Consider the following 24,623-nt stretch of genomic DNA (forward strand, 5'->3'; position numbering starts at 1 on the left):
CGCTTCTAAAATCACACACTTGCGTATTTTTTTTTTGCTCATTCCCCTTTCTCGCCCCCTTCTTCCTCCTCCTCGTAGTTTCAAATCCCAATCCTCTCCTCTGCTGATTCATCACTCTCCTATTCGTATAGGCACCGAGACCTTCTAGGTCTGGTCCCAGATTCGATTCACAGAAGCGACAAAGAGCGACGTAAGTTTGTTAAGAGGATGGTAGGCGGCGGTGGTGGTGGTGGTGGCGCTAGGGTTTCGATTCCGGCGAAGACTCGGAAGACGATTCAGACGATCAAGGAGATCACTGCTGGGAACTACAGTGAGGAGGAGATTCACGCAATGCTCCTCGAATGCAATATGAATCCCGATGAGGCTACTCAGCGCCTTCTTCTTCAGGGTATGTAATGATCTTTTAATCCTTGTATTCGATTCGTTCGATTAACGGATCCGCGATGTAATTTTAGGTTTTCGATTTGGGGGTTTTTGTTTTTTTTTTCTTGTCTTAAACTTAGGTTTTAGCTTCTGATTTGTCTTTCTCTTATGTTCGGTAGTAAAAGTTGTCTTTGTGATTTTGTTTTATATCCGTTTTTCCACAAAAAAAAGTTTAGGATTTGATTTAGAATATGCGTGAGAATCAATTTATATCCACTAGTGGTGTGTGTGTGTGTGTGTGTGTGTGAAAGGTTACTTAGCTTCTAAGTGAAAATTATCTGAGTGCTTTGTCTGAGGGGGGACTACTTGTAGATGTTGAATCTATTGCTTAGAAATTCACATGTCCATGGACTTGTTTTCTGCGCTCTTTGAAAAAAAGTTTTAAACCCATGTCTCTGGATCTATCAGTGCAACTCTGGTTATTTTTATTTTGTTTAGCTTTTTGTTGTCAAGTCAGATCTTGTGGTATTGCATTGGGATTTTAGAATGGTTCATATAAGTCAATGCGTGTGTATGAATATCATGTAGTTTGGGGACGGTTTCTAGGATTGGTTGATACTATGCTCTGAACTAATTTGGAAAATTGTTCGTGATTCTGCAGATCCATTCCTTGAGGTTAAGAAGAAGCGTGATAAGAGAAAAGAGGTTGGTGGTTTTTGCACTTCTTATGGTCTATTTCATTAAACATCATATTTTGTGACATGGTGATTGACTATGTTATTAAATGCAACAGAACCTTACCAACAAGGATTCTGTTGAACCACAATGGAGATCTGGTGGCCCAGGCCGTGGTGGCAGGGGTGGTCGGGTGAATTTCTCTTCTCGTCATTCATCACATGGTAAACACCAAAATGTTACATCTCTTAATATACAGCATTAGTTTTCTTTGTAAGGTGGTTTACTTGCGGTCTTAATCCTGTTTGTTATATATACTTAAAACTTATTCTTGCTTATTTTCCTCCGAGGACATGTTGCACGTGTTTATAACTTGGATTTAGTGTGCCCAGTCGAAGCATGTGCTATAGAAAGTTCCCTAGTGGCTGTCCATACTCTGTTTCTTTCTGAAAAGTTCAGTCGTTGATAAAGTCTCTGTTGTGAATGTTTACTTTCTAATCAGATGGTGCCGGTTCAAAGAATTCTTTCAGAAAAGAAAACGGTCCAAAGCAGGTCACCGATCCATCAGCTTCAACCTCCCAAGAAACAAAAACTAAAGACAATGCAGTGTCAAGGTGATTCTCATCCTATAGCACAAATCCCTATTATGTATCATTTTTCTTTATTCTGTATGACATTAGTAGGAGTAGGCCTTTTTTCTTCCAGCATGAATATACCGTGTAGATGAACTTTCTCATGATCTTTGTTTTATTAACAGCCATTCAGCTGTGATGGATAAAACTTCTGATGTTCATCATCCTTCCAACCGACCAGCTCGTTCAGGCCAAGGCAAAGCTACTGGATCTTCAGTCCCCTCAAACAGCATTGAATCAAGCAAAAATCGTCTAGCATTGGGCGTTAATGAGCAGAAGTCGGCTGGTTCTTTGCCACTCCCTCGTCCATCCTCCTCTGAGGTTCGATTCACTCCCAAATCTGTTGGCGAGCAAACAGTGCATGAACAACACATGGGAGAAAGCAAGTTCCATAACAGAGCTCGTGGGGTTGTGAAGACCGCCGTGAACGACGCTTATGTTCCGAGGCCTGCTTCATCTCATAGCAACAGCACGGGTAGCCGGCCTTCTTCTAACTACAGTAACCGGTCGCATCAGACCGTTGCTCAAAGAGGTAACTATGATTCATTTATGTAAATAAGGAAGTGAAACACTTTTTTGTCTTCCATAGTTCTTCTTTATTTGTTTTTAATTTGCATTGGCAATCTTCTGACACCACCATCATGGATGCTTCGTTTCTAGGTAAGGAATGGAAACCGAAGCCAGTGAACCATAACACCACTCAGGGCTCTGTCGCATCAGCTACAACCGAAACTCTTGTAGTTCCTACTGAAGCCAGCGAAAAATCTGTTGAAGATGTTGTCCCTTCTGCAGAGGGTACATCTAGATTGGAGAGGCAGCTTGAAGACTTGCAGATCCAACGTCAGCATGTTATTATTCCAAACCACATCCTTGTTCCAGAGGCTGAACGAACCAAGTTTAGCTTTGGAAGCTTTGATGCTGGCTTTTCAATAACATCAACTTCAGTAGCTTTTCCAGAGACTGAGAAAATATCTGCACCTCTCTCTCAGAATTCGCCGGAAGTTGAAGAAAGGTTTGAAGAGGAGGAATTGAGGTATCCACTTTTCTCTACTTCGTCAATTATTATTATTGCATCTGAGCGACTAAATATTCTCAGTTTAGAGTGATTAGAAGTTGGAAATAGTTGTAAATAATGGATTAGTGTAGTTCGCTAGGTATATTTTTGCATGATGTAGGCTGCCAGTTGATCTAATAGTGTCAGTGGCTAGGCTAATTGGGTTTTGTATTTAGAAACAACTCTCTTTCCTGCTTGTAGCTCTTAAGTTTGAAACAGAAACCAGTTTTTAATCATTTGTAGGTATTAAATTTTCTTCACTTTGATGTCTTGAACTATGACTGTATGCAGCATACGACCAGTGTCTAAAATGTTTTTTTTTTCTTTTTAATGCATTCAGTCACCCAACTGTCATTTCGACTGAAAAGGAGGAGGACAATAATGTTTACTCAGAGTCGCCTTCACAAGTTCCAAATGATATGGCTGGTGAAGGTATTACCGCAACAAATGCAGCTCCAGAGTATGATGTCTCCAAGCAAGAGAATATGTTGGAGTCCGAAAGCAATCAAAACTCTTTTGACCACGTTCCGAGTAATATCACCGGGCTCGCTCCTCCAGCTCCTGGGAGCCAGCTTCCACAATTTGAGAATGCTGACCCTCAAGCACGTGATGCCCTTCGTATTCCCAATTTTGTGGTAATGCTCCAAATTTGATACTATCTTTTAAGCTACCATATGCTTGATCGATTTTTATATTTTCAATTTAAATAACATTTGCTTTTGTTGCTTGAAGGTCCAGCAGCCATTTGATACAGCGAGTTACTATGCTCAGTTCTACCGCCCAGGCCTTGACAGTGATGGCCGTGTTTCTCCCTTTGCTGCGTCCAAATTCAATGGGAATGTTACAGGGTTGCCTCCTCATTCATCTCAAACCATGCAAGAGGTTAGAGCAATTTTTTTGGGTTATTTGTTTATTATATAATACATTCCACGCCTTGCGATTTTGGCCTAAACGTTGTTCTGAGATTTTTACGTTTATCATCGCATTAGTCTTCCAACATCAGTAGCATTAGTGGTAAAATTTAACATACCAGCCACTTGAATGCATTATGAAACATTTTACAAACATATAACATCAGTTTTCTGTGTCTAAAATGTTTAAACATGTTGATTTGCAGGGTGGAAACAATTTGGTGATGTCGACAGCTAGTCCAACTCCATTGGCAACTCAGGCTGCTGGGCTGATGCAGAGCTCTTTACCTGTCACGCAGCAGCCTGTTCCTGTTTTCCGTCCCCCGGGATTACACATGTCGCATTATCCACCAAACTACATGCCATATGGACACTACTTCTCCCCGTTCTATCCACCTCTCCCGACAATGCACCCGTTCTTGAGCAACGGTGCATTTCCCCAGCAACCTCAGGCGAGCGGTGTATATCATACTCCTCCACCCCCTGGAGCTGCTGCACCAGGAGGCAAATACACACTTCCTCATTACAAGCCCGGGACTAACGCAGGAAACTTGGCTCATGTTGGTATGCCTGGTGGTTACGGACCATCGTATGGTTCCTTCCCAGCAGGGTATAATCCCTCCTCTGCTGCTTCAGCTGGGAATTCAAATTCCAATGAGGATCTCAGCACATTGCAGTTGAAGGAAAACAACGGCTACAACACAACAGGGCAACAGGTAATGTCTATTCCCTTTCCCTCTTTAAACCCAATCCGGTTAAAGGATTACTCAAAGTTTCCTGGGGTTTTGCAGAGTGAAGCACTGCCTGTATGGATTGCTGGACCAGGAAGAGATGTGCCAAGCTCTTTCTACGGTTTACAGCACCATGGGCAACACGTGACTTACGCTCCAGCACAAGCTGGTCACGTGGCATTCCCAGGGATGTATCATCCAGGACAAGCAGTGACAGCACCAGGAGGAGTTCATCATCCGCTCTTACAACAGTCTCAAGGTGGTGTCGCTGGAGGTGAAATGGTTGCACCTGGGCCTAACGTTTTCCAACAGCCTCAACAGACACAGATGAATTGGCCAAGTAATTACTGAAACAGGGAGTACAAAAGAAAAGTAAAAGAAGATTTTGAGGGTTCAGGAAGATATGGTGCAGGTTTCGTTGACTTGCGTGTTTGTGTGTGCCATTTAACAAATTACCGAAGAGATGAAAAGCTTTGAAGCATGAAGGGATTGACAGAGAATGATCATAAGAGGATAGGGGGAAGGTATTATTATTTTTTTATGAATCAAAGTGTTTTTGGTGTTTCTATATCTTTTTTGTTTCTTATGGTTTTTAGCAAAAAAATTACTTTCTTAGTTTTGAGAAGAGGTTGTTCTTAGCTCTCTTTATAAGTTTCTGAGCTAAAGCCTAAGAACTTTGCTGCCTGCCTGAGTCTGTATCTGAAGACTCTTCGTTCTTTTCTTGGCCTTTTGGTCAATGTTTTCATATCCGGGCCAGCAATCAAATTTGGACAAACTTTCTTCATCTTGGCTCAACTTGTCTATTCGAGGTTCCTGAAATTTTTTCTTTATATTTGAATTCGAAAATATGAGAAAACTAAAAACAATGTATGACCTTTTGATGTTAATAATGGGTTTCAAGAAAATTCGAATGTAAAAGTTATCTTCAAAGCTACCAAGGGGAGACTTCAAAGTTACAATCAATTCAATAAAGAGTTGGACGCTAAGCAACGTTAAGCTTGATCAAGTCAATTAGTTAGAGAGGACTTAACGTGGTAACAAACTTTGTCTTCTTGAGGCAAACTGTTCAATAACTGTCTGAAAGATTCTAGATAATGTCTTTAATTTACAAGAATGCTGCCGAGAGCAAAACAGAAAAGCATTTATGAGCAGCATACATACAAATGGAAAAGAAAGGCGTATACAATCATATTGTTTATTTATTTACCCTAAATCTCCCTGCCAAGAACAAAACTCATGGAACTCTGATCTGTGTAATGCCTGTAGCAGCAAGGAATGATCCCTCTGAACAAGAATGAAGCTTCTGAGGCCAAAAAAAAACTGACTGAATCCCAATAAAGAATGATTGCTTAAACCATCAGTTTAGTGTCTTATCATACCAGAGTAAATAGTCTTGTTTTTCACAGTTTGCAAGATTCTGACTTCAGAACTCTCTCCATAAGTCACATAACCTTTTCCCTAGTATCTACTAAAGGTTTACCTTTCATAGAGAATCATTCAGTAGCTTCTGGTTGGAGTGAGTGGGTCATAGTCATAAGCTTCACCAGCTTTGATAAATCTCCCCTTTACACGCCTTCTCACATCAGCTCTTGCTTTCCGAGAAGCATACCTCACTGTCTTATCAAACCTATAGCAAATAAAAAAAATCAACAGTGTCTCATTGTGGCATGCATTGGATTTTGCAATAGAGAGTACGGTGCACTTACTTGCGAGCCTTCTTCTTTTCCTTGTAACGCATAACCGCGTTATTACGAGTAACTGAATGTGAGAAAGCATTATTATCCTGTGATGTTTGAGGATACCATGGTGGATCCCCCAAGAGCTGCATGGAAGATGATGCACCACATTCTTGAAAATCTCCAGCACAACTTTCTCCGGTGACTCCAGAGAAAGATATGTTGGAATGTGCTGGCTTCGATGTGTAGCAAATTATTGGCTCGGTTTTAGAACTCATGAATGAATCATTGCTCTCAGCTGGTTGCACTGAGTTCCCTCCCTGGATTAAAATTAAAACAAAATCATCATTAGAATCACATAAAGATGCAAAAAGAAAATGCAAAAAAGATATATACCTCAGGAGCTGCTTGATGTTTCTGGAAAAGACTATCGATTCCACATTGTCCAAAGAGATGTCCTGAGGAGTTAAAGGCAGTACCGAAGAGCTCTTCATAGTTCTCAAGTGCCAAGTCAACTTCATCCATACCCAAGTTATCATAAAAGTCATCTTCACACACTCCAATATCCTTCAAACCATAAACACACAATAAACTCGAATTTAGTAACAAGATGATAACACCATGGATGCAACACAAGTAAGATGTTGTTTTAGTTTTTTTTTCACAGAAATTAAAAAAAGTTATATATTCAATTTTGTTCTGATTTGACTATCTAAATGAGCATTTATAGTCTTTTATTTTAATTTAATTAGAGAAAAAAGGTAAATCCGTGGAAAAGAATTGATTGAATTGATAAAATTACATTTATTTTTCAAGGAAATTTTATTATATAATGATACTTAATTTGAAACGGAGGGAGTATTACCTTAGCAAATGGTGAGTTTGCATGTGCTGCATAACTGGTTTCAAGCCTTGAAGAGGAGCCAACGATGACATCTTTCTTATCCTCATTACAGTTTTGGTTGGTCTGACCATCATCGTCTATATTCATCATACCAATTTCTTGTTCACAAACGGATTGTCCAGCTAAGTCCGAGCAAAAAGACCATATAGAGGCGAGCTCCGAGCTTGAAGGGCAACCAGAATAGCAACTTATGCTTTGTCTCTTGTGATGACTTGACAAAGAATTAGAATTGTTGTTGTTGTTGTGGCCTGACCAGTCACAGTTTTGACAGAGTGAAACCCTTTCTTCAACACACCTAACTGTAGCAGGATGTGCATTGCATCTCTCGCAGACAAGTGTCCTAGAATGTCGTTTGGACAATGCATTAGCTGAATGAATACTCCGGTCACAGGAGAGGCAGAGACACGCAGCATCGGATCGACAGTACACCATTGATCTTTGTTCACCACAGAAGTCACACATGTAACCCATCTTCTATTACTCTGACCAAATCCAACTTCTGCTGTAAAAAAAGTCAAATATATATATTAAAACATATCTGCATACAGGTTGTGATTTCTATAAACAGGTGGAAACTTCATAACAAAAGGAGAAGCATAAAAACGGAAATAAATCTATTTAATGAGATTTACTATAACAAATCAGTACACAAATCAGAGATTATAACCAACAAAAGAAAATAATAAACAAGTAAATATAACATCAACTTTAGCTTCAAACCCCAGATCAGTAAATCTACAGTACTTTTGTTTGACATAGTTCAAAATTCAATAATTGCAAGATTTTTTTCTATAGTGATCACAATTATCATAATCATCCTCATCCTAACAAGCTTAAAACTCAATAATCAAAAAGAAAACATGAAAAAATGGAAGATCCGCCCCTTCATAGAGAAGACCCTTCACTAAAAGAAGAAGGATCTTTAATTCGTAGAACTAAAAAGACAGAGAGAAGAGGAAAACAACTCACAGTTTATAAGAAAGATCGTCTGAACTATCTTCTCAGGCTGAACCAATAAAGTTTCGAGACAAACAGACAGAAATCCTTAGAACACAGAGCCGATTATTCCACAATATTTCTTCTTCAGCTTCTATCTCTCTCTCTCTCTCTCTCTCTTTGGAAACAAAAGAAAAAAACGCAAGGAAAGAAAAATGAAGGGATAGACAACGGGTGGGTGTGTGACATGTAGGCTGCTTGCTTGTGACATAATCTGATTATTATCAAAAAGTGCCTAATTTTAATTATAATTAATTTCTTTAGTTTAAAAAGTACAATAAAAGGTTTGTGTAAGGTATGGTGGGTCCCTGTCGTATTTATAGTGAAAGCAAGAAATTCTTTATGGTCCGGACAGATATTATTAAAGGAAGGGATAATAGTAGAAAAAGGAGTTTATGTTCTGTCATAAGACTGCGCGTACTGAAAACAATGCACTCGTGACTCGCGACTTGGAATTCACCAAGTGGCGCTTCTGTACCATAATGGATTCTCAAGCGTTCGCTTTTTCGATGCGTTTCGACGAATCAGAATGCTTCTTTAAAAGTTTCAGATATACTACTAGTAGTACTTTTTTTTTTGGACAAACTAGTAGTAGTACTATTGTTTTGCCTTTTTAATCAGAAAGTCGCAATAATGAATGATATCTCTCTCCTTTGCTTTGACCTTACAAAAACTAAAATATCTTTTTCGGTCGGCGTAGTAGTATAAAATATCTTTTGGTTCGAAAAAAAACGAAAGATATTTTCTTGACGGGAAAGAAAGGGGGAAACTAACAAATATCTGCCAAATTAGATACGTATGTATAACGACGAGACCATATAGATAATTAATTAATTATTGTCATGTAACTGTGCACAATATTTAAATATAAATAGTACTAGTAGATTTTATTCACCAATGTAACAAATATTCGCTTCTGCAATGATGATGATAGATCGATCTCTTTTGTCCTTTTCTTCTTTATTCTATTGTTCACCGGTTCACTAAACCCTTTTTTTTTTTTTTTGCCATCTAATAGGTTTATTAAGGGACAAAGCCCAACAGGAAATCCCACATACATTACCAAAAAAAAACAAACACAAAAGGATAGAAAACTAAATGGGTTTTAAGCCCAACCCACGAAACCGGCCCAAATCATTAACCGGATCAGCGCCTCCATTACCCGGCGCGATAAGCCCAACATCAGCACCTCAAGCCCACAAGACCTCACACACACACGTGTCGATTAATTATCAAGGCCAAACACACGTGTTGAACTCCTCACCGATGAGGAACACGTGTTTCACCGACACCTCTACCTTTCACTTCTTCGAACATCGTCACCAGAGCCATCACCGGCGTTACATCGAAGTATCACCGGAATAGAAACTCCGTGGCACAAATCCATCGTCTTCCACGAAGAGCATCATCGACCAATCGAGATCTCATCCAAGGAAGAACCCAAACTCCGATCCAGTCAAGATCTCAAACACCAACCCAATCGAGATCTTCTTACTTGCCTTGATTTCGTGTATCGGAGAGCATACAATCGACCCAGTCGAGATCTTCTCCGACTCCCAGAGAATCAAAGCTTTAAACCCATTGATTGCATCACAAAGGAAAATAAACTTCTATTGTCGACGGCGCAGAGCTTCTGAAGCCTCTACCTCCCCGAGATCAAAAGCCGACGACGACAAGGCTGAAAGAGCCTCTGTCTCCCGGAATCAAAACATTTGGTAGAACACCAGAGAAAGCTTCGTCTAATCTCATCTCCGTTAAGAAACGAAGAGAGAGAAAGAAAAGTCTCGGGCTCCGCCTGAGTGAATTTTAAAAAAAAGGTGAACTCACCGGTTCACTAAACCCATTTCTTTTACGAATAATCGAATATATGAATAAATTAAGATAAAAGAGTTTTACTTATTGCCGAAATCCATAGTCGATGATCCCATTTGACTCGCATAAAAAAGTTTGAAGGATTAAAAGAAAAAAAAGAAGCAAAACGTGAACAGACAATAAAAAATGGTTGAATGATTTTTTTAGTTGATGAATTTCTCTGCAACTTTAAAAAAAAAAAATTAGAAAACAATTGTTACAGAAGTGTCCTAAATTCTAAATCACACTCTAAAATATACCTAACTCTATGTTTCAAATGCTCAATATCTTTCCTTTCTTATTCTATTCATTTTTGCTCGGTAAGCATTATAAGAAATAAAGCTGAGTAAAACTTGGTTAAGCTTTACGGTTAGTGTTTAGTCAAAACGGATGTAAAGTTAGCTTATATTACTAAGCATGACCCATAACTGTATATTTGTTAATACAACTTGAAAATACAAAATCGACGATAATGGAAGCAAAAAGGAGAGAAAAAGAGCTAAAGATAAGACGCACTGAGAGATTGGGCAAAAATAACAAGTTGAATATGATGCTGGAATGTTAGTTAGATAAGATTCTAGGACGATCCGAACTTCCGAAGTCTCGTACAAAAACATCGTATTCTTATTCCTCGAATATAAAACCACCGGCTTATATTAGAGGCAGCTGATGACACTTCACTTATTTTTCTTAAGATAACATTAATTATCTTATTAATTCTTCACTAGTGCCTTTCTATGAACTTAACACCAACTTTTTTGTTATTTCTTTATTATATGCCTCTCCCACCAATCACGACTTAAAACATCAATAATACTACTCTCTCCGTTTTGTTAATATAAATTGTTTTAGAATCGTGCACACAAATTAAGAAAATCAATAATTTCTTACATTTTCTAAACAAAAACATCACTAATTATTTACTTAACCATAAATCAACCAATAATAAAATAGAAGGTACAATAATATAACATTAACTTTTAATAAATTTTATATAAAAAATCAAAAACGTCATATAATTTAAAACATAAAAATTTCTCTAAAACGACTCATATTAAAAAAAAATGGATGGAGTATTAAATATCCTATTCCTAGGAGGACATCATTAGCTGTGTGACATAAGGAGATTATCTCATGAGTTGACCTAACCTAACCTTTTATACCAGAATCCCAAAAAGCTCTTTCAAATCTTTGAGGTTTCAATATTTGGTAGAAAAGAACCGCACAAAAAAAAGGAAGTGGAACTATTTCTCATAGAAAGATCCTAAGAGACATGGGTTTTGACTCAGCTGAGCAAAAGAGTCTTTTTTTTTTTGTTTGAACGGCTGAGCAAAAGAGTTTTAACAAAAAGCTACAATAAAGAGCCAGGTCTTGGCAGTAATGGGTCATATTATTGTAAGGTTTTTCTAATTACGTTAATGGACCGAACTGACTATAAATATAGCGTCCCATAATACTGGTGGACTTGTATTTTTTTTTCCTGGTGGAATTTTTACATTATCAAGTAATCAAATCAAGTATCATATAAATAATTTAGATACCAATTTTTATTCGTAGTTTGATTAGACTAAAATTAAATAAAAAAAATGGATGACATATATAAATTTTTGTATGTACTATTTTTACAATTCATAATTTATGTAATATATTATTTTGTATAAAAACTAGAGCTTATGGGTTTATAGAAATGATAACACTAATTCAAGTTTTAGTTTTATTTAGGAGAAAATTAATAAAAAGGTGCATTTACATTTTCTAAGATAAATAATTTTGATATTATTATGTAATATATTCATACTGACTCAAAGTAAAAAAAAAATTAATTATGTCAAATCCTATAGTCTAGACTCAGATGAAATATTTCCCTACTTGATATATCGACTTAAGTTTATGAATTCATCCTACTTTTGGTTCCTTTATAAAAAAAATGTTTAATTGATATTTTGAATTTTGAAAAAACCCCCATTCTATAATCCAAAATCTTAAAAACAAATTCGAACCAAATTAATCGGGAGAAAAAGAGACTGAAAAAAAAGAAAAAAAAAGTGAGAAGTAATTTATATGGTGGACCAAAAAACAAGGAGTATGTATTTGACATATTGTTAATTATTCGTAAATCGACAATGTGGAGCAGTTATGTGTTAAGTGGTGTACAAATGATTCTCTTTATTTAGCTCACTCGATCGAGATCTCCTTAGTTTCAGCATCATCTTTCACTCTCTCACTCGCAAACACACCAATACGAAGCATAATAGTGGAATAAGAAAAAGAAAGTGGAAGTTAGGGATGAGAGATTACCTTCCAAAATACTTGAACGCCTTTCTCTTGGCATTTGCCACTTTCGCTGTTGTATTTGCCATTTTCATTGCAAAGGATCCAAATACATCTCACCATCTTTATTTCTCAACATCATCTTCTTCACTATGGACCTCTTCCTTTTCCTCCGCCTTCATCACGGTATATATGTCCATCTTTATTCCTTTTCATCCACATTTTGATTGTAATAAATGTTTAAAACTTCGGTTTAATTGTTTGTGTTATGTTTCTATAGACAAAGAGATTTTGTCTATAAATTTTTAACATAGAGCTATGAATTTGGAAAAACTACTACTACATCATATAAATACAAAAGCAAATGGAAACGGAAAAAACTCTCTCGACCAGGGATGGTTCTAGATATAAACTAATGAAACATGGGTGATTGGTTGGGATTTAGCAAGTGACTTTAGCTTTAATTTTTATCTACAGCTTTAAAATCACCAATCATGCTTTACATTACTTTTTAAAGCTACAACCAAAAAATTAAAGTTACAGCCAAAAAACAAAAAAAACTAGTTGTAAAAGTCTTATTTTCTAAAGCTCCATCTTTTTGGCTGTAGGAAATTTTAAAGGTACAGCTCTTAAAGCTAAATCAAAAAATCCTACAGACAAAATTCTAAAGTAAATTTCTAAAGTTACAACTCAACCAATCACCCCCATTAGCTTAATTTGTACTCCAAAATTTTATAGAACTATATATTATACATAATTCGTGTAAAGTAGCCTAGTTGTCGAAATTTCTTTTTATTAAGATTAACCATAAAACGTTTATAGTCTCAACTTCAGATCCAATCCTGATTTTTACTTGTCTAACTAACCATTTTATGTTTGAAGTAGCAAATGCGGTAACTTCCTTTACCAAAAACACCACGTTAAAGTAGATGCATGCACATGCAAATAATCAGTGTCTAATGTGAGTAACATATAGTGAATATAAATAATTATGTTTTGCTTTTGTATATTGAAGGAAAAAAGGAAGAGGAACGGATCAAATCCAGGTTCTTTATCCTGGAAAAGAGACAAGAAAGTAGAAGCGGAATTAGCAACCGCGAGGGCGTTGATCAGAGAAGCCCAACTAAATCCTAATTCTACAACATCATCTCCTCTAAGAGATGAAGACTATGTTCCTCATGGCGAGATTTATCGGAACCCTTATGCATTTCATCGGTAAAAAATTGTATCCCTATGCGTTTATGTTTGTCACAGAAGTTACCTATATTAACATCTTTCATTGTGGCAGAAGCTATCTTCTTATGGAGAAGATGTTTAAGATATACGTTTATGAAGAAGGAGATCCACCAATTTTTCACTATGGTCTTTGTAAAGACATATACTCCATGGAAGGATTGTTGCTAAACTTTATGGAAAACGATGTTCTTACATATCGGACCCGAGATCCCGACAAGGCTCATGTCTACTTCTTACCTTTTAGTGTTGTCATGATTCTTCACCACCTCTTCGATCCCGTTGTTCGAGACAAGGCTGTCTTGGAACGTGTCATCGTCGACTATGTTCAGATTATTTCCGAGAAATATCCGTATTGGAACACAAGCGATGGTTTTGATCACTTCATGTTGTCTTGCCATGACTGGGTAAGTTGTTCTTGTGTTTATTTGTTAGTGTCTGGTTAAAAATATTTTGGTCACAATCAAAGTCGTTCCTTAGTGTAATAAGCTTACATTCAATTATATTATTACAGGGACATAGGGCAACATGGTACGTAAAGAAGCTATTTTTCAATTCCATAAGAGTATTATGTAACGCCAATATATCAGAATATTTCAATCCGGAGAAAGATGCTCCATTTCCTGAAATCAATTTACAAACCGGAGAAATCAACAACTTAACCGGCGGTTTAGACCCGATGTCTCGTACAACACTGGCTTTCTTTGCTGGACAATCACATGGAAAAATTCGTCCGGTTCTTCTAAACCACTGGAAAGAAAAGGACAAAGACATTCTGGTTTACGAGGACCTACCGGGCGAATTAGATTACAAAGAGATGATGAGGAAAAGCCGGTTTTGTATTTGTCCTAGCGGCCACGAGGTGGCTAGTCCGAGAGTACCGGAGGCGATATATAGTGGATGTGTACCGGTTCTTATCTCGGAAAATTATGTTTTACCGTTTAGTGATGTTTTGAATTGGGAGAAATTTTCGGTATCGGTATCGGTTAAGGAAATACCGGAACTAAAAAGGATATTGATGGATATACCGGAGGATCGGTACAAGAAGCTATACGAGGGAGTGAAGCAAGTGCAGAGGCATATATTGGTTAATGATCCTCCAAAGAGATATGATGTGTTTAATATGATTATACATTCTATTTGGTTAAGAAGATTAAATGTTAAATTGTTATGATTAAATGTTTAATCTGATTATAGCACTCATTTGTGACAATTTTCCAAACCCCAATCGATTGTTAATTTGTAATCATACGCCACCAACCTCCAGAAGTTGAAAAATGCTAATTATAGCATAAGTTTAAACCTAATTGCTTCATTAAGACTAGAAAAACGAACATGACTATGAGCATGCACATGTCAAGTTAAGCATATAGTATTTGATTAAATACAAAATGGATGACAGATTAGTTGGAACATAGAGGGAAACATGTAGTCTAGAGGAGACCAAGACATGGAAGACTTGGACACCATGGTTCCATAATTGTTACATCACAGCTCGATTATTTGTTCAACAAACTTATTAATTATCATTATACATATATTGACTAATTCTCGTGTCATAAATATATAAACTGTAAGACAACGGTATATTAAACAAATATTACTTTTGTATCATTATTAAATCTAATTTTTGACCAAATCAAATAACCAAAGGTTTTGGTCTTTAAAAAATTTAGAGTTGACAATAAGCGTGTACCGATCGACAACTAAGAATCAAGAAAACACGGAATGATATTATGCATACGAAATTCAGACTATACGATTCCGTTGGTACATGACAATGACTCATGAAACAAATAAAAACTATAAACTCATTCCTTTATTTATATTTCCACAAACTTGTGATCTTAAAGAAGACCACAAAATCTCCGAGACAAAAAAAAAACTATCAAAACATTCAAAGAGAGTTCTCAAGCAAACCATCTCTAAGAAGATAACAAGAACATGAAGGTATGTACTCATAACAAGTAATGTCATGGATACATACTCTTGTGTATGTTTAAAAGAGTATTATATTGTGATGTTAAGATGTTTTCTGATTGTGTGCAGCAAAAGATCTTGATAAGAGTTACCATGACTGATGACAAAGCCCGAGCAAAAGCAATGAAAACTGCAGTTAAGTTTAAAGGTAACAACGAACCAAAAACCATTAGAGAAACCGATTATCATATTTTTTGTTGAATCTAAAAGAGTTAAATGTAATGTCTTATAGGTGTGTCGGCCGTGGAAATAAAGGGAGATCACAGGAACCAGATCGAGGTAACCGGTGTTGAAGTCGATATGATCGGTCTAACCAACACACTGAGGAGGAAGGTAGCCTGTGCAGAGCTTGTAAGCGTAAACAAAGTCGAACCACCCAAGCCCGAAGAAGACAAGAAACCCGAAGAAAAGAAACCCGAAGAGAAGAAACCAGATGAGGCAAAGCCCGAGGAGAAAAAACCAGACGAGAAAAAGCCTGAAGAAGAGAAACAAGAGCCATGTCACTGTCATCCACCATGTCATCAACCATGCCATCAACAACCATGGCCTTATGGATACGGTATGCCATCATCCTATCATCACCCATGTAATCCCTACGGGTACAATGCTAGGGACTATATCGGGGAACCAGTCTATAACCACGAGCCTAATTGCACGATCCTATGAGAAGACTATCGGAAGAGATAACAGTTCTTTTTTTTTCTTCTATACTAAAGTGTTTCAACATGTTTAATGCATTTTAATAGTCAGATTTTTTTTCAAATGAATGAAAAGACTTTACTTGTACATGCTCTTATAACATTGAAAAGCTTAATCTCCTTATCCATAGTAACTTCCTTACAAGCAATCAATCTCTTAATCAGATGTTTCCTTTGCATAACCGAGACACCAAAAGGGTTCTTCTTCCTACCACTCACTCACCTTTAACGACCTCTGCCCCGACCAGCACCACCACGGCCACGACCACCACGTCCACGGCCTCGTCCAACAGGCTTCCCTACAGACAAAAAGAAACAAAGAGTTGATTAAAAAACGGAGTCTTACGGTTATACAAAAGAAGTGATCAATCATTATTATATATACCAGCAACAGGCTTCTTGGGTTTAAGACGAGGAGTGTCTTCAACAAGCAAAGTCTCGAGGTTCAAGCTATCAGGAAGAATGTAGTAGCGGATGTTGTTACCCCTCAAGCTCAGATGGTCCATTGTCACTGGGTTCTTCCCCTTGAGAGTCATCTTAACCGTCTTCAAGTGAGTGTTCATGCTCACATCAACACCTATAACAAAATCAACCATAACTTTAACTTCTAGCGAGTGAATCTAATTTGTATATTCTCAAGATCTTACCAGTGATGGTTCCATGGACTACGGTCCCGTTCTTCAGCTCGATTGATACAGTTTCGTTGTTCAACTTCATCAAAAACCTAATCGATCCAAATCGAAAACAAAACGATTGAACACAGATCAGTTCAGGAACTGAAAATTGGAACGAGATCCGTAACCTGAGCTAGATAGATTGAATAAACAACAGGGAATCAATACGGAAAAATTGAAAAAGTACCTGACGAGCTTCATCTTTGGGAGTGAGGGAGAAGCTGTGGAACCCTAAAACCTTTTGGCGGAGGCACCTCGAAATGGATACCTCTTAGCGGCGGTTACGGATCCGACTTGATCCATCAGCTCAATTATACTAACACTTTTTAAAAAGCATATTTGGGCCGCAACAAGTATTATTCGGCCCATACTTCTGGGTATTTAACAGGCTCAGCCGATTAATATTCCGGCGCTGACCGGAAGCTAACCAGCCAATTAAATATCCATTTCAAATTTTGTAAAATTCAAATAGAATTTGAAAGAGATTTGGGCATACACTAGCTAACGATTTTGAACGTGTTGTTGGACGCACTGTTAGGGCTGACTGGTTTCCCCGCTACCACCCGCAAACGCAGCTTTTGCGGTTGCTACCGGTTGACAGCGTTTCGAAACAATCATACAAACCGCTACAAATCGCTTCAAATCGCTCCGAACCTCTTAAAATCAAAAGCTAGTTCCAGCTAGCGTTTGCAGTTGCGGGAGGATAATTTTTTTTTCTTTTTTTTTTTAAAACCATATAAATACAAAAATAAAAATATTCAATAAAAATTTTAAATTGGAATTTTAAAAATACTAAAATATCTATCATATTTTGATTAATATTATAAAAATTTTTTAAAAAAATTTCTATAATATTAAAAATTTAAAACTATAACTTTCTAAATATAATTTTTATATTTATTATAATATTATGATTTTTGATATTTTTTATAATTATATAAAATGTAAATCTTGTTAACTTATTATTTAACCGCTGCTGTATTTGGTAATTAATCAGTCATAAATATCCCGCAAACGCACCAATTTCTAACCGCATAACCAATCGTACAAATCTTTTAAAACCGTTAGAAACCGCAACCACCCGCATCCGCAAACTCCTGCAACCGCAACCGCAACCGCAACCGCTGTGTTTGAACCAGTCAGGCCTTTAGTCTCATGTCAATCATGTTATGTTTTTATTTGGAGGTTTTACTTTTCAATTGATTTTTTTTATTTTTAGTCATACAAATGTGAATTATAATTTTGAAAATTTATACTACTATTTAGCACGTTAAATACGTGTATATATATCCATTTACGAAAATCTTAAATATATACATGCAATGAAATAACGCTCAAAATTTTATCTTAAATTTTGCATGTATCTGGAACTCCACGTGCTTTCCAGCTTTATGTCATTGCATGTATACCCAGCACTGTGTCTACCCCTCGATACCTATCCATGGATACATTCTTAACAGCATCGTTTTTGAATTTGTCATTTTTCAAATAAAATATTATATATATTGACGTTTACCAACTTCACTTCCGAAAGCATATGGAGTTTCAGTGCCTATACATGGATTCTAGACCAACGGCCGGATGATCGGAAGCGCCAGTTCGTGACCACCACGACTATCAATTATGTTACAAGTAAGCAAGAATCTATCTTCTTCTTTTTTAAACATCTTTAGTTAAAGACTTAAATTCAAACTTGAATTAATTCATTATTCGATTAGGAAGTAGTGCAAATTTGTACGATCTTGTGGAACTATAGTACACACCATGTGGCAAACCTTAATCCAAATCGTGTGAACCCTACGTGAGTGAACCTGGTCTGTCACAGATTGGTGCTAACTAGAGTAAGACTCACTAACAGTACACATTAATTAATTTTTAAGTTAATTAGAGCACAACTAAACTTCACTGTCTTCTGATTCTCACAACTTGGGATTCCTCTGTCTACTTTTTTCCGAATCATTTATTTTTGTGCTTGTAACATGCCTAGAGTCACACTTCAATGCATATACAATTAAATGAATAATTCTCCGCTATGCAATTATTTTGACTAGATACGTGATTGAGTCAATTATTTTACGGCTAATATTGATCATGGGAATAAAATAATCAATCACATAATCATCTCAATAATTTACATCATTAGTTAGGCGGAAGATAAGTTGATGAATTTTTTGTCTCTTCGTAGGAAAAGGACCTGTTGGACCAACCATGTCTCCAGGACCAGGGACGTCTGAGGTATCTCAGACACCACCGTCGGAACCTTCTCCTTCATCCGCCTACGGCCTCTCACCGTCTCTTCTTTTCTTTGGCATAAGCCTTACAGCTCTCAAATTACATTGATTCATTTGATCCTTTAATTTCCTATGTCTTCATATTAATCTTCATGTGGTTTGATTCATGTATTGTCGATTTATGGTGAAAAAAAAAACACATTTACTTGGTCATTGCATTGTTGTGGAAGCAGCCTTTTCTGTACATTGTAATTCGTTTGTTTTTGTTAGTGATACATTGTAATTGTTTCGAGTGATATTTACTTTATATTAATTTTTCAAGTAACATATGTGTGTGTGCCTAATTATGGAGAAAATTTGTGGAATTACAACACTTGTGAACCAACACATAATCAATTAACGTCATGTAGCAGACACAATCAGTTACGAGTTGATACATGCAAAGTTAGTCCGAGATAAATAATGAAAAAGATACGATTCATAGCAAACTAAAAAGCAGGAAAGATATATGAAGAAATATTTATCATTTTCGTCTTAAAATGATAAAAAATTGTGTAAAGGTAACTAGTACATTTCAGTTATTTCCTACATTTTAACCAACGAAGGGAAAGAGATAATGAAACTTGCTTCCCAAGACACTATTTTTAACGAGTTTCTTAAATGTAAAAAAAAAGAGTTACTTATCCTACGGTAAAATGGTTTGCTAATGGCCAATATAGATTTAAACACATTCTAAAAAGTTAGATAGTTTGTTTGAGTTATAATCAGATTTAATTTGTATTTAGCACGACTCATTTATTCGTTGTATAATGCAACTGTTAAGATAGTAATATATATATGTGTCATTTTCTTTTTACTCTACCAACGGAAATAAAAGATAGAATCTGATTTTCTTTTAAATAAAATTACCAACAGAGACACTATCTCTCATAAATCTACGTACGCATCCTATATATAATTCACTGTCGTCTTCATCATCATGATCCTACACTACTTTCATCTTTCACATCCAGGGAGAGAAAATGAAGATGAATCTTTATTCTTCAGTTTCCTTCATCTTATTCACCTTGATCGCTCTTCAATGTCCACCTCTCACCATTCAGAAAGCTACGGAAACCTGCAGCTCAACTCTACCACTCAACGACCTCACCTTCAACTCCAGCCTCCTTCAATGCGTCGAAGCTTGGACTCCCGAGAACTACATCCTCCGAGTAAGTCCACTTCTCTCCATTTCCCAATATATTTTTCAAAGATCATATTAATTTTTTTTCTTTAAATATTAGACTTCCTCCATTTCGAAACATTTATGTTTAAAGTTTGTATACATATTAAAAAAATTATAATTTTGATTATAATGCAATTTTACTAACTGTTTTCCACAATTTTTAACCAATCACAATTCAACAAACTTAAGTTTTTCAAAATTTACAATTTACGATTATTACTTAAAATGTATTGATAATCTAAAATATGTACTTGTTTTTTTGTAAAACATGGATCATTTTAACATGGATCATTTGAGATAAAAGAAATATTAAAATTTGACATATCATACAGTATGCTAGAACCGTGGAGAACACATGGAGCTTCATCTTATCGGCACCTGACTCCAGCGTCTTCATCGGGATTGGATTCTCCACCAACGGTCAAATGATCGGATCCAGCGCCGTCGTTGGGTGGCTACCTCCGAACGGTGGACAAGGACATACGAAACAATACTTTCTCGGAGGAAAGTCTCCGGGCAAAGTGATGCCTGATCAAGGAGACCTAGTGATCGTCAACGGTTCTTTAAAGATTGAGTCAGTGTCGTCGCGTCTTTACATGAGTTTTCAGTTGACGGTGGAGATGCCAGAAAGAGCATTCTTTACGCTAAGGGACCTGCTGGGTTCTTCCCATCTTCGCCGGGGTTTAGGTTGAGAGAGCACCAATCTATGACCACCACGACCATCAATTATGTTACAGGTAAGCAAGAAACATCTCCCTTTTTTAAATCCAACTTGTTTAGTTACGTTTAGTTTAGGCTATCTGACTAACTAAGTAGAGGCAATATTTAATGTATTCATTATTTGCCTGGTTAATGATCACCGCCCTCTTCATGAGACAGTCTGGTAAGTGGTCACGAGTATTATAAACAAATGCTAATTTGGTATTGCTGCCTTCTCATAACATCATATTAATCAAATAATTTACTTAAAACACATACCTGACGTCAATAATTAACCACAGTTGTGATGATGACGAATTAGGAACTGGTACAAGTTTGTAATGTTCTTCTGAAACCAACCCCAATGAGGATTCTTATATATATATATTTTAAGATCATAAAATATCCTTCAATATATAGTGGCAAATAAATTTTGAGAAACAAAAACCATGGTGTCAAATGGTAGTGTGACAGACTTCAGAAGAGTAATGTTTTTATTTTCTGTTCCTTTGATGGATTAAAAAAGGTTCGCAAAGTGTGGTTAAGGGTTCGTCACACTCTATGCTAAGGAAGATGCATGGGCTAATGAACATGTTTGGCTGGGAAATACTAATCATCATCGGTGCCATAGTGGCACGACATATGGAGCAAACCACCGCCTACTTTTATGGCTACCTTTTGTTATATTCTCACATCGCTATCCAGATGACCGGCTTTCTCCTAGGTTCAATTGGCATCATTTGCGGTTTGTTTCTCGAGAACCAAACCAACGCCAATAATGTTTCCACGCACAAAGCCCTTGGGATAACAATACTCGTCATGGGCTTTCTCCAGGTTAATCTTCTTTCACACTTAAAATTCCAGTAAATTACCAAAAAAAACATACAATCAACATAAAATATGTTTTTGTTTATCGGCATTACAGGTCCTAGCCTTGTTTGCTCGACCGGACAAAGAATCCAAATACAGGAAATACTGGAACTGGTATCATCACAACATAGGAAGAGTTATGATAATACTCACTATTTCGAACATCTTCTATGGTATTCATCTGGGTAAAGCTGGCACTTCCTGGAACGTCGGTTACGGTTCTGCGATTGGTGTCTTGGCTTTGGCTGCTATTGGATTAGAAGTTAGAAACTTCTTGAAAAACACAAAATGTTTTGATTTTCCAGCATGATATTTATCATCTATAAAAAGAGTGTGATGTATTTATTGAACATTGATTGACTCAACACTTGGAATGATGTGTTTTTTCTTGGGACCATTTTTACTTTCTAGTACATTTGCCATCTCAAGAATGTATTTGTGGGTTTTATATTGGCGTATTCTTCACGATCCGAGCAAGTATGAGCCTTCGCTGTTCACATTTTATCACTACTAGAGAATTTTCCCCACATTTTAAGCAACGACCAGAGGGAGACAAATAATGAAACTTGCTTTCCACACGACACATACTTATACTACTATTTGCTTAAGAGTTATTTACTTTACCAATAAAAAAACAACAGATTTTTTAAAAACTATTCGAATTCTCAACTGCTTCCTTCGGTCATAAAACGACACAAATCATATATATAATTCTTTGTCATCGTGATCATCATGATCCTCCACTACTTTCATCTTTCAGATCGAGAGAAAATGAAGATGAACCTTTATTCTTCCGTTTCTTTTATCTTCTTCACCTTAATCGCTCTTCAATGTCCACCTCTCACCATTCAGCAAACTACGGATTCATGCAGTTCAACTCTACCGCTCAACGACCTCACCTTCAACTCAAGCCTCCTTCAATGCGTCGAAGCATGGACTCCACAGAACTACATCCTTCGAGTAAGTCCACTTCTCCATGTCTCAATATCTTTAAAAAAAAATCATATTAAATTTTGACATATCAAATAGTATGCAAGAACGTTAGAGAACACATGGAGCTTCATCTTATCGGCTCCAGACTCCAACGTCTTCATCGGGATCGGATTCTCCACCAACGGTCAGATGATCGGATCCAGTGCCGTGGTCGGGTGGTTACCTCCCGGAAGCGGAGGAGGAGGACAGGCGAAACAATACTTTCTCGGAGGACAGTCTCCGGGAGAAGTAACGCCTGACCAAGGAGACTTAGTGATCGTCAACGGTTCTTTAAAGATCGAGTCAGTGTCGTCGCGTCTTTACATGAGTTTTAAGTTGACGGCTGAGCTGCCGCGGCAGAGCATTCTTTACGCTAAGGGACCTGCCGGATTCTTCCCGTCTTCGCCGGGGTTTAGGTTGAGGGAGCACCAAGCCATGACCACCACCACCATCAATTATAATACAGGTAAGCAATAGCCATCTTCCTTTTTTAACTCTTTTTTAAAATCCAGCTTGTTTAGTTTAGTTTATCTGACTATAATTAATTAAGTAAATATTGTATTAATCCATTATTTGAGTGGTTAATGATCACCACCATCTCCACGAGACAGTCTGGTAAGTGGCCACGAGTATAAACAAATGCTTATTTGTTATTGTTGCTTTCTGACGACATCATATTTTAATTTTAATCAAATATTTTATAAAACACACACATCGTTGACGTCAAAAGTTAACCACATTTGTGGTGATGACGATTATGAACTGGTACAAGTTTGTAGTATTCTTCTGAAACGATTATGTTGGAGTTCTTTTTACATCACATCCACTCTATTTTCAATACTCTTGGTCTCTCTTGCCCAACTACTATAGCCTCTCATATATTTTTCAAAATATATATTACTACTAATTAACAAAAATACATTATCAATGTTTCAACAAACAATCATATGCTAATACTATAATTGATCTTCTTTTATTTACATTTTAAAAATCATAAAATATCCTTCAATATCTAGTGGCAAAAAAATTGTAACAAAAAAGCAATCATGGTGCAGCAAGATGATACTGTGGCAGACTAAAAAATTTGGTATGTTCTTGTTTCATAGAGTAATGCTTTTTTGGTTCCATTGATGAATTAAAAGGTTCGCAAAGTGTGGTTAAGGGTTCACCACACTCTAAGCTAAGGAAGACACATGGGCTAATGAACATGATTGGCTGGGGAATACTAATCATCATCGGCGCCATAGTTGCTCGACACATGAAGCAATGGGAGCCGACTTGGTTCTATTCTCATATCGCTGTCCAGATCATTGGCTTTCTCCTAGGCTTAACTGGTATCATTTGCGGTTTGATTCTTGAAAACCGAACCAACGCTAGTAATGTTTCCACGCACAAAGCCCTTGGGATAACAATACTCGTCATGGGTGGTCTCCAGGTTCATCTTCTTTCACGCTCAAAACTCGAGTAAACTACCAAAAAGAAAAAAACATAAAACTGGTTTTGTTTATCGGCATTACAGGTACTAGCGTTGCTTGCTCGACCGGACAAAGAATCGAAATACAGGAAATATTGGAACTGGTATCATCACAACATAGGAAGAGCTTTGATAATACTCGCTATTTCTAACATCTTCTATGGTATTCACTTGGCTAAAGCTGGCTCTTCTTGGAACGCTGGTTACGGTTCTGCAGTTGGTGTCTTGGCTTTGGCTGCTACTGGATTAGAAGTTAGAAAGCTATTTAACAAATGAGCTTTTATTTAAAAATTTCTTGCCACGATATTGATCTTGGATAGGACAGTGTGATGTATTGAGCATTTATTGACTGATCACTTGAATGATATGTTTTTCGCTTCTTGTCATTTTTACTTATAGTATTTGGTATTTCAAGAATTAAGTTTTGGTATTTTATTTTTAATTATTAGTATTTTCACGATATTACCAATGATGAACCTTCAGTGTAGACATTTTCTATCACT

At 36.8% G+C, this 24,623-nt stretch overlaps 6 protein-coding genes, 1 long non-coding RNA gene and 1 pseudogene across 12 annotated transcripts; 6 read left to right on the plus strand and 2 right to left on the minus strand.

The window, feature by feature from the left end:
* On the plus strand, positions 1–5,148 carry LOC103849165 (GBF-interacting protein 1). The gene is made up of 10 exons (XM_033290712.1): positions 1–388; positions 1,025–1,068; positions 1,157–1,262; positions 1,541–1,652; positions 1,796–2,202; positions 2,331–2,703; positions 3,065–3,359; positions 3,457–3,606; positions 3,842–4,351; positions 4,427–5,148. Exons 1-10 carry the CDS (start codon positions 208–210, stop codon positions 4,715–4,717), a joined length of 2,469 nt encoding a protein of 822 aa, XP_033146603.1. The 5' UTR covers positions 1–207; the 3' UTR covers positions 4,718–5,148.
* Positions 5,149–5,430: 282 nt separating this feature from the next.
* Positions 5,431–8,130, minus strand: LOC103849175 (zinc finger protein CONSTANS-LIKE 9). Of its 5 annotated transcripts, none has more exons than XR_004458041.1 (5): positions 6,908–7,417; positions 6,439–6,609; positions 6,073–6,362; positions 5,746–5,993; positions 5,431–5,669 (listed from the first exon to the last, which is right to left on the minus strand). XR_004458041.1 is itself a non-coding variant. In XM_009125984.3 (5 exons), the coding sequence occupies exons 2-5, from the start codon at positions 7,415–7,417 to the stop codon at positions 5,864–5,866; spliced, it is 1,101 nt and encodes a 366-aa protein (XP_009124232.1). In that variant the 5' UTR covers positions 7,418–7,448; positions 7,916–8,130; the 3' UTR covers positions 5,431–5,863. The 5 variants fall into 5 exon arrangements, 4 of the variants coding, with proteins under 4 accessions (XP_009124232.1, XP_009124240.1, XP_033147101.1 ...); XM_009125984.3 differs by adding an exon at positions 7,916–8,130 and having other exon boundaries at positions 5,431–5,993; positions 6,908–7,448; XM_009125992.3 differs by adding an exon at positions 7,916–8,129 and having other exon boundaries at positions 5,431–5,993; positions 6,908–7,445.
* Positions 8,131–8,390: 260 nt separating this feature from the next.
* On the plus strand, positions 8,391–15,195 carry LOC103849201 (probable glycosyltransferase At3g07620). The gene is made up of 4 exons (XM_009126018.3): positions 8,391–12,250; positions 13,080–13,279; positions 13,353–13,704; positions 13,812–15,195. Exons 1-4 carry the CDS (start codon positions 12,080–12,082, stop codon positions 14,469–14,471), a joined length of 1,383 nt encoding a protein of 460 aa, XP_009124266.1. The 5' UTR covers positions 8,391–12,079; the 3' UTR covers positions 14,472–15,195.
* Positions 15,144–16,298, plus strand: LOC103849221 (heavy metal-associated isoprenylated plant protein 16-like). 2 transcript variants are annotated; one of them, XM_009126036.3, is made up of 3 exons: positions 15,144–15,247; positions 15,347–15,425; positions 15,510–16,298. In XM_009126036.3, the coding sequence occupies exons 1-3, from the start codon at positions 15,242–15,244 to the stop codon at positions 15,941–15,943; spliced, it is 519 nt and encodes a 172-aa protein (XP_009124284.1). In that variant the 5' UTR covers positions 15,144–15,241; the 3' UTR covers positions 15,944–16,298. The 2 variants fall into 2 exon arrangements, with proteins under 2 accessions (XP_009124284.1, XP_033147492.1); XM_033291601.1 differs by lacking the exon at positions 15,144–15,247 and having other exon boundaries at positions 15,271–15,425.
* On the minus strand, positions 15,996–17,004 carry LOC103849211 (small nuclear ribonucleoprotein SmD1a). Its single transcript, XM_009126028.2, has 4 exons — positions 16,837–17,004; positions 16,623–16,699; positions 16,361–16,552; positions 15,996–16,274 (listed from the first exon to the last, which is right to left on the minus strand). Exons 1-4 carry the CDS (start codon positions 16,848–16,850, stop codon positions 16,201–16,203), a joined length of 357 nt encoding a protein of 118 aa, XP_009124276.2. The 5' UTR covers positions 16,851–17,004; the 3' UTR covers positions 15,996–16,200.
* Positions 17,005–17,610: 606 nt separating this feature from the next.
* Positions 17,611–19,207, plus strand: LOC103849227. Its single transcript, XR_629363.3, has 2 exons — positions 17,611–18,281; positions 18,835–19,207. It is a non-coding gene; the product is annotated as an uncharacterized LOC103849227 (long non-coding RNA).
* Positions 19,208–19,499: 292 nt separating this feature from the next.
* On the plus strand, positions 19,500–24,499 carry LOC103849271 (annotated as a pseudogene).
* On the plus strand, positions 22,045–24,550 carry LOC103849234 (cytochrome b561 and DOMON domain-containing protein At3g07570). Its single transcript, XM_009126049.3, has 4 exons — positions 22,045–22,634; positions 22,704–23,112; positions 23,789–24,081; positions 24,166–24,550. Exons 1-4 carry the CDS (start codon positions 22,407–22,409, stop codon positions 24,394–24,396), a joined length of 1,161 nt encoding a protein of 386 aa, XP_009124297.1. The 5' UTR covers positions 22,045–22,406; the 3' UTR covers positions 24,397–24,550.
* The last annotated feature ends 73 nt before the right edge of the window (positions 24,551–24,623 follow it).

Source organism: Brassica rapa, chromosome A01, assembly GCF_000309985.2.
Source record: "Brassica rapa cultivar Chiifu-401-42 chromosome A01, CAAS_Brap_v3.01, whole genome shotgun sequence".
Taxonomy (NCBI): domain Eukaryota; kingdom Viridiplantae; phylum Streptophyta; class Magnoliopsida; order Brassicales; family Brassicaceae; genus Brassica; species Brassica rapa.

Bases quoted from the DNA above. Each gene is read 5' to 3' on its own strand.
- LOC103849165 (XM_033290712.1), top strand. From the start codon at position 208: ATGGTAGGCGGCGGTGGTGGTGGTGGTGGCGCTAGGGTTTCGATTCCG. The intron at 2,203-2,330 runs GTAACTATGATT...CTTCGTTTCTAG, and splicing joins TCAGACCGTTGCTCAAAGAG to GTAAGGAATGGAAACCGAAG. The intron at 3,360-3,456 runs GTAATGCTCCAA...TGTTGCTTGAAG, and splicing joins TTCGTATTCCCAATTTTGTG to GTCCAGCAGCCATTTGATAC.
- LOC103849175 (XM_009125984.3), bottom strand. From the start codon at position 7,417: ATGGGTTACATGTGTGACTTCTGTGGTGAACAAAGATCAATGGTGTAC. The intron at 6,610-6,907 runs GTAATACTCCCT...TATGGTTTGAAG, and splicing joins CAAACTCACCATTTGCTAAG to GATATTGGAGTGTGTGAAGA. The intron at 5,994-6,072 runs GTAAGTGCACCG...TATTTGCTATAG, and splicing joins GAAAAGAAGAAGGCTCGCAA to GTTTGATAAGACAGTGAGGT.
- LOC103849201 (XM_009126018.3), top strand. From the start codon at position 12,080: ATGAGAGATTACCTTCCAAAATACTTGAACGCCTTTCTCTTGGCATTT. The intron at 13,280-13,352 runs GTAAAAAATTGT...TCATTGTGGCAG, and splicing joins AACCCTTATGCATTTCATCG to AAGCTATCTTCTTATGGAGA. The intron at 13,705-13,811 runs GTAAGTTGTTCT...ATATTATTACAG, and splicing joins TGTTGTCTTGCCATGACTGG to GGACATAGGGCAACATGGTA.
- LOC103849221 (XM_033291601.1), top strand. From the start codon at position 15,293: ATGTTTAAAAGAGTATTATATTGTGATGTTAAGATGTTTTCTGATTGT. The intron at 15,426-15,509 runs GTAACAACGAAC...AATGTCTTATAG, and splicing joins AACTGCAGTTAAGTTTAAAG to GTGTGTCGGCCGTGGAAATA.
- LOC103849211 (XM_009126028.2), bottom strand. The intron at 16,553-16,622 runs GTAAGATCTTGA...ATTTTGTTATAG, and splicing joins AGTCCATGGAACCATCACTG to GTGTTGATGTGAGCATGAAC. The intron at 16,275-16,360 runs GTATATATAATA...TTTTGTCTGTAG, and splicing joins ACCCAAGAAGCCTGTTGCTG to GGAAGCCTGTTGGACGAGGC.
- LOC103849234 (XM_009126049.3), top strand. From the start codon at position 22,407: ATGATCCTCCACTACTTTCATCTTTCAGATCGAGAGAAAATGAAGATG. The intron at 22,635-22,703 runs GTAAGTCCACTT...CATATCAAATAG, and splicing joins CACAGAACTACATCCTTCGA to TATGCAAGAACGTTAGAGAA. The intron at 24,082-24,165 runs GTTCATCTTCTT...TCGGCATTACAG, and splicing joins TCGTCATGGGTGGTCTCCAG to GTACTAGCGTTGCTTGCTCG.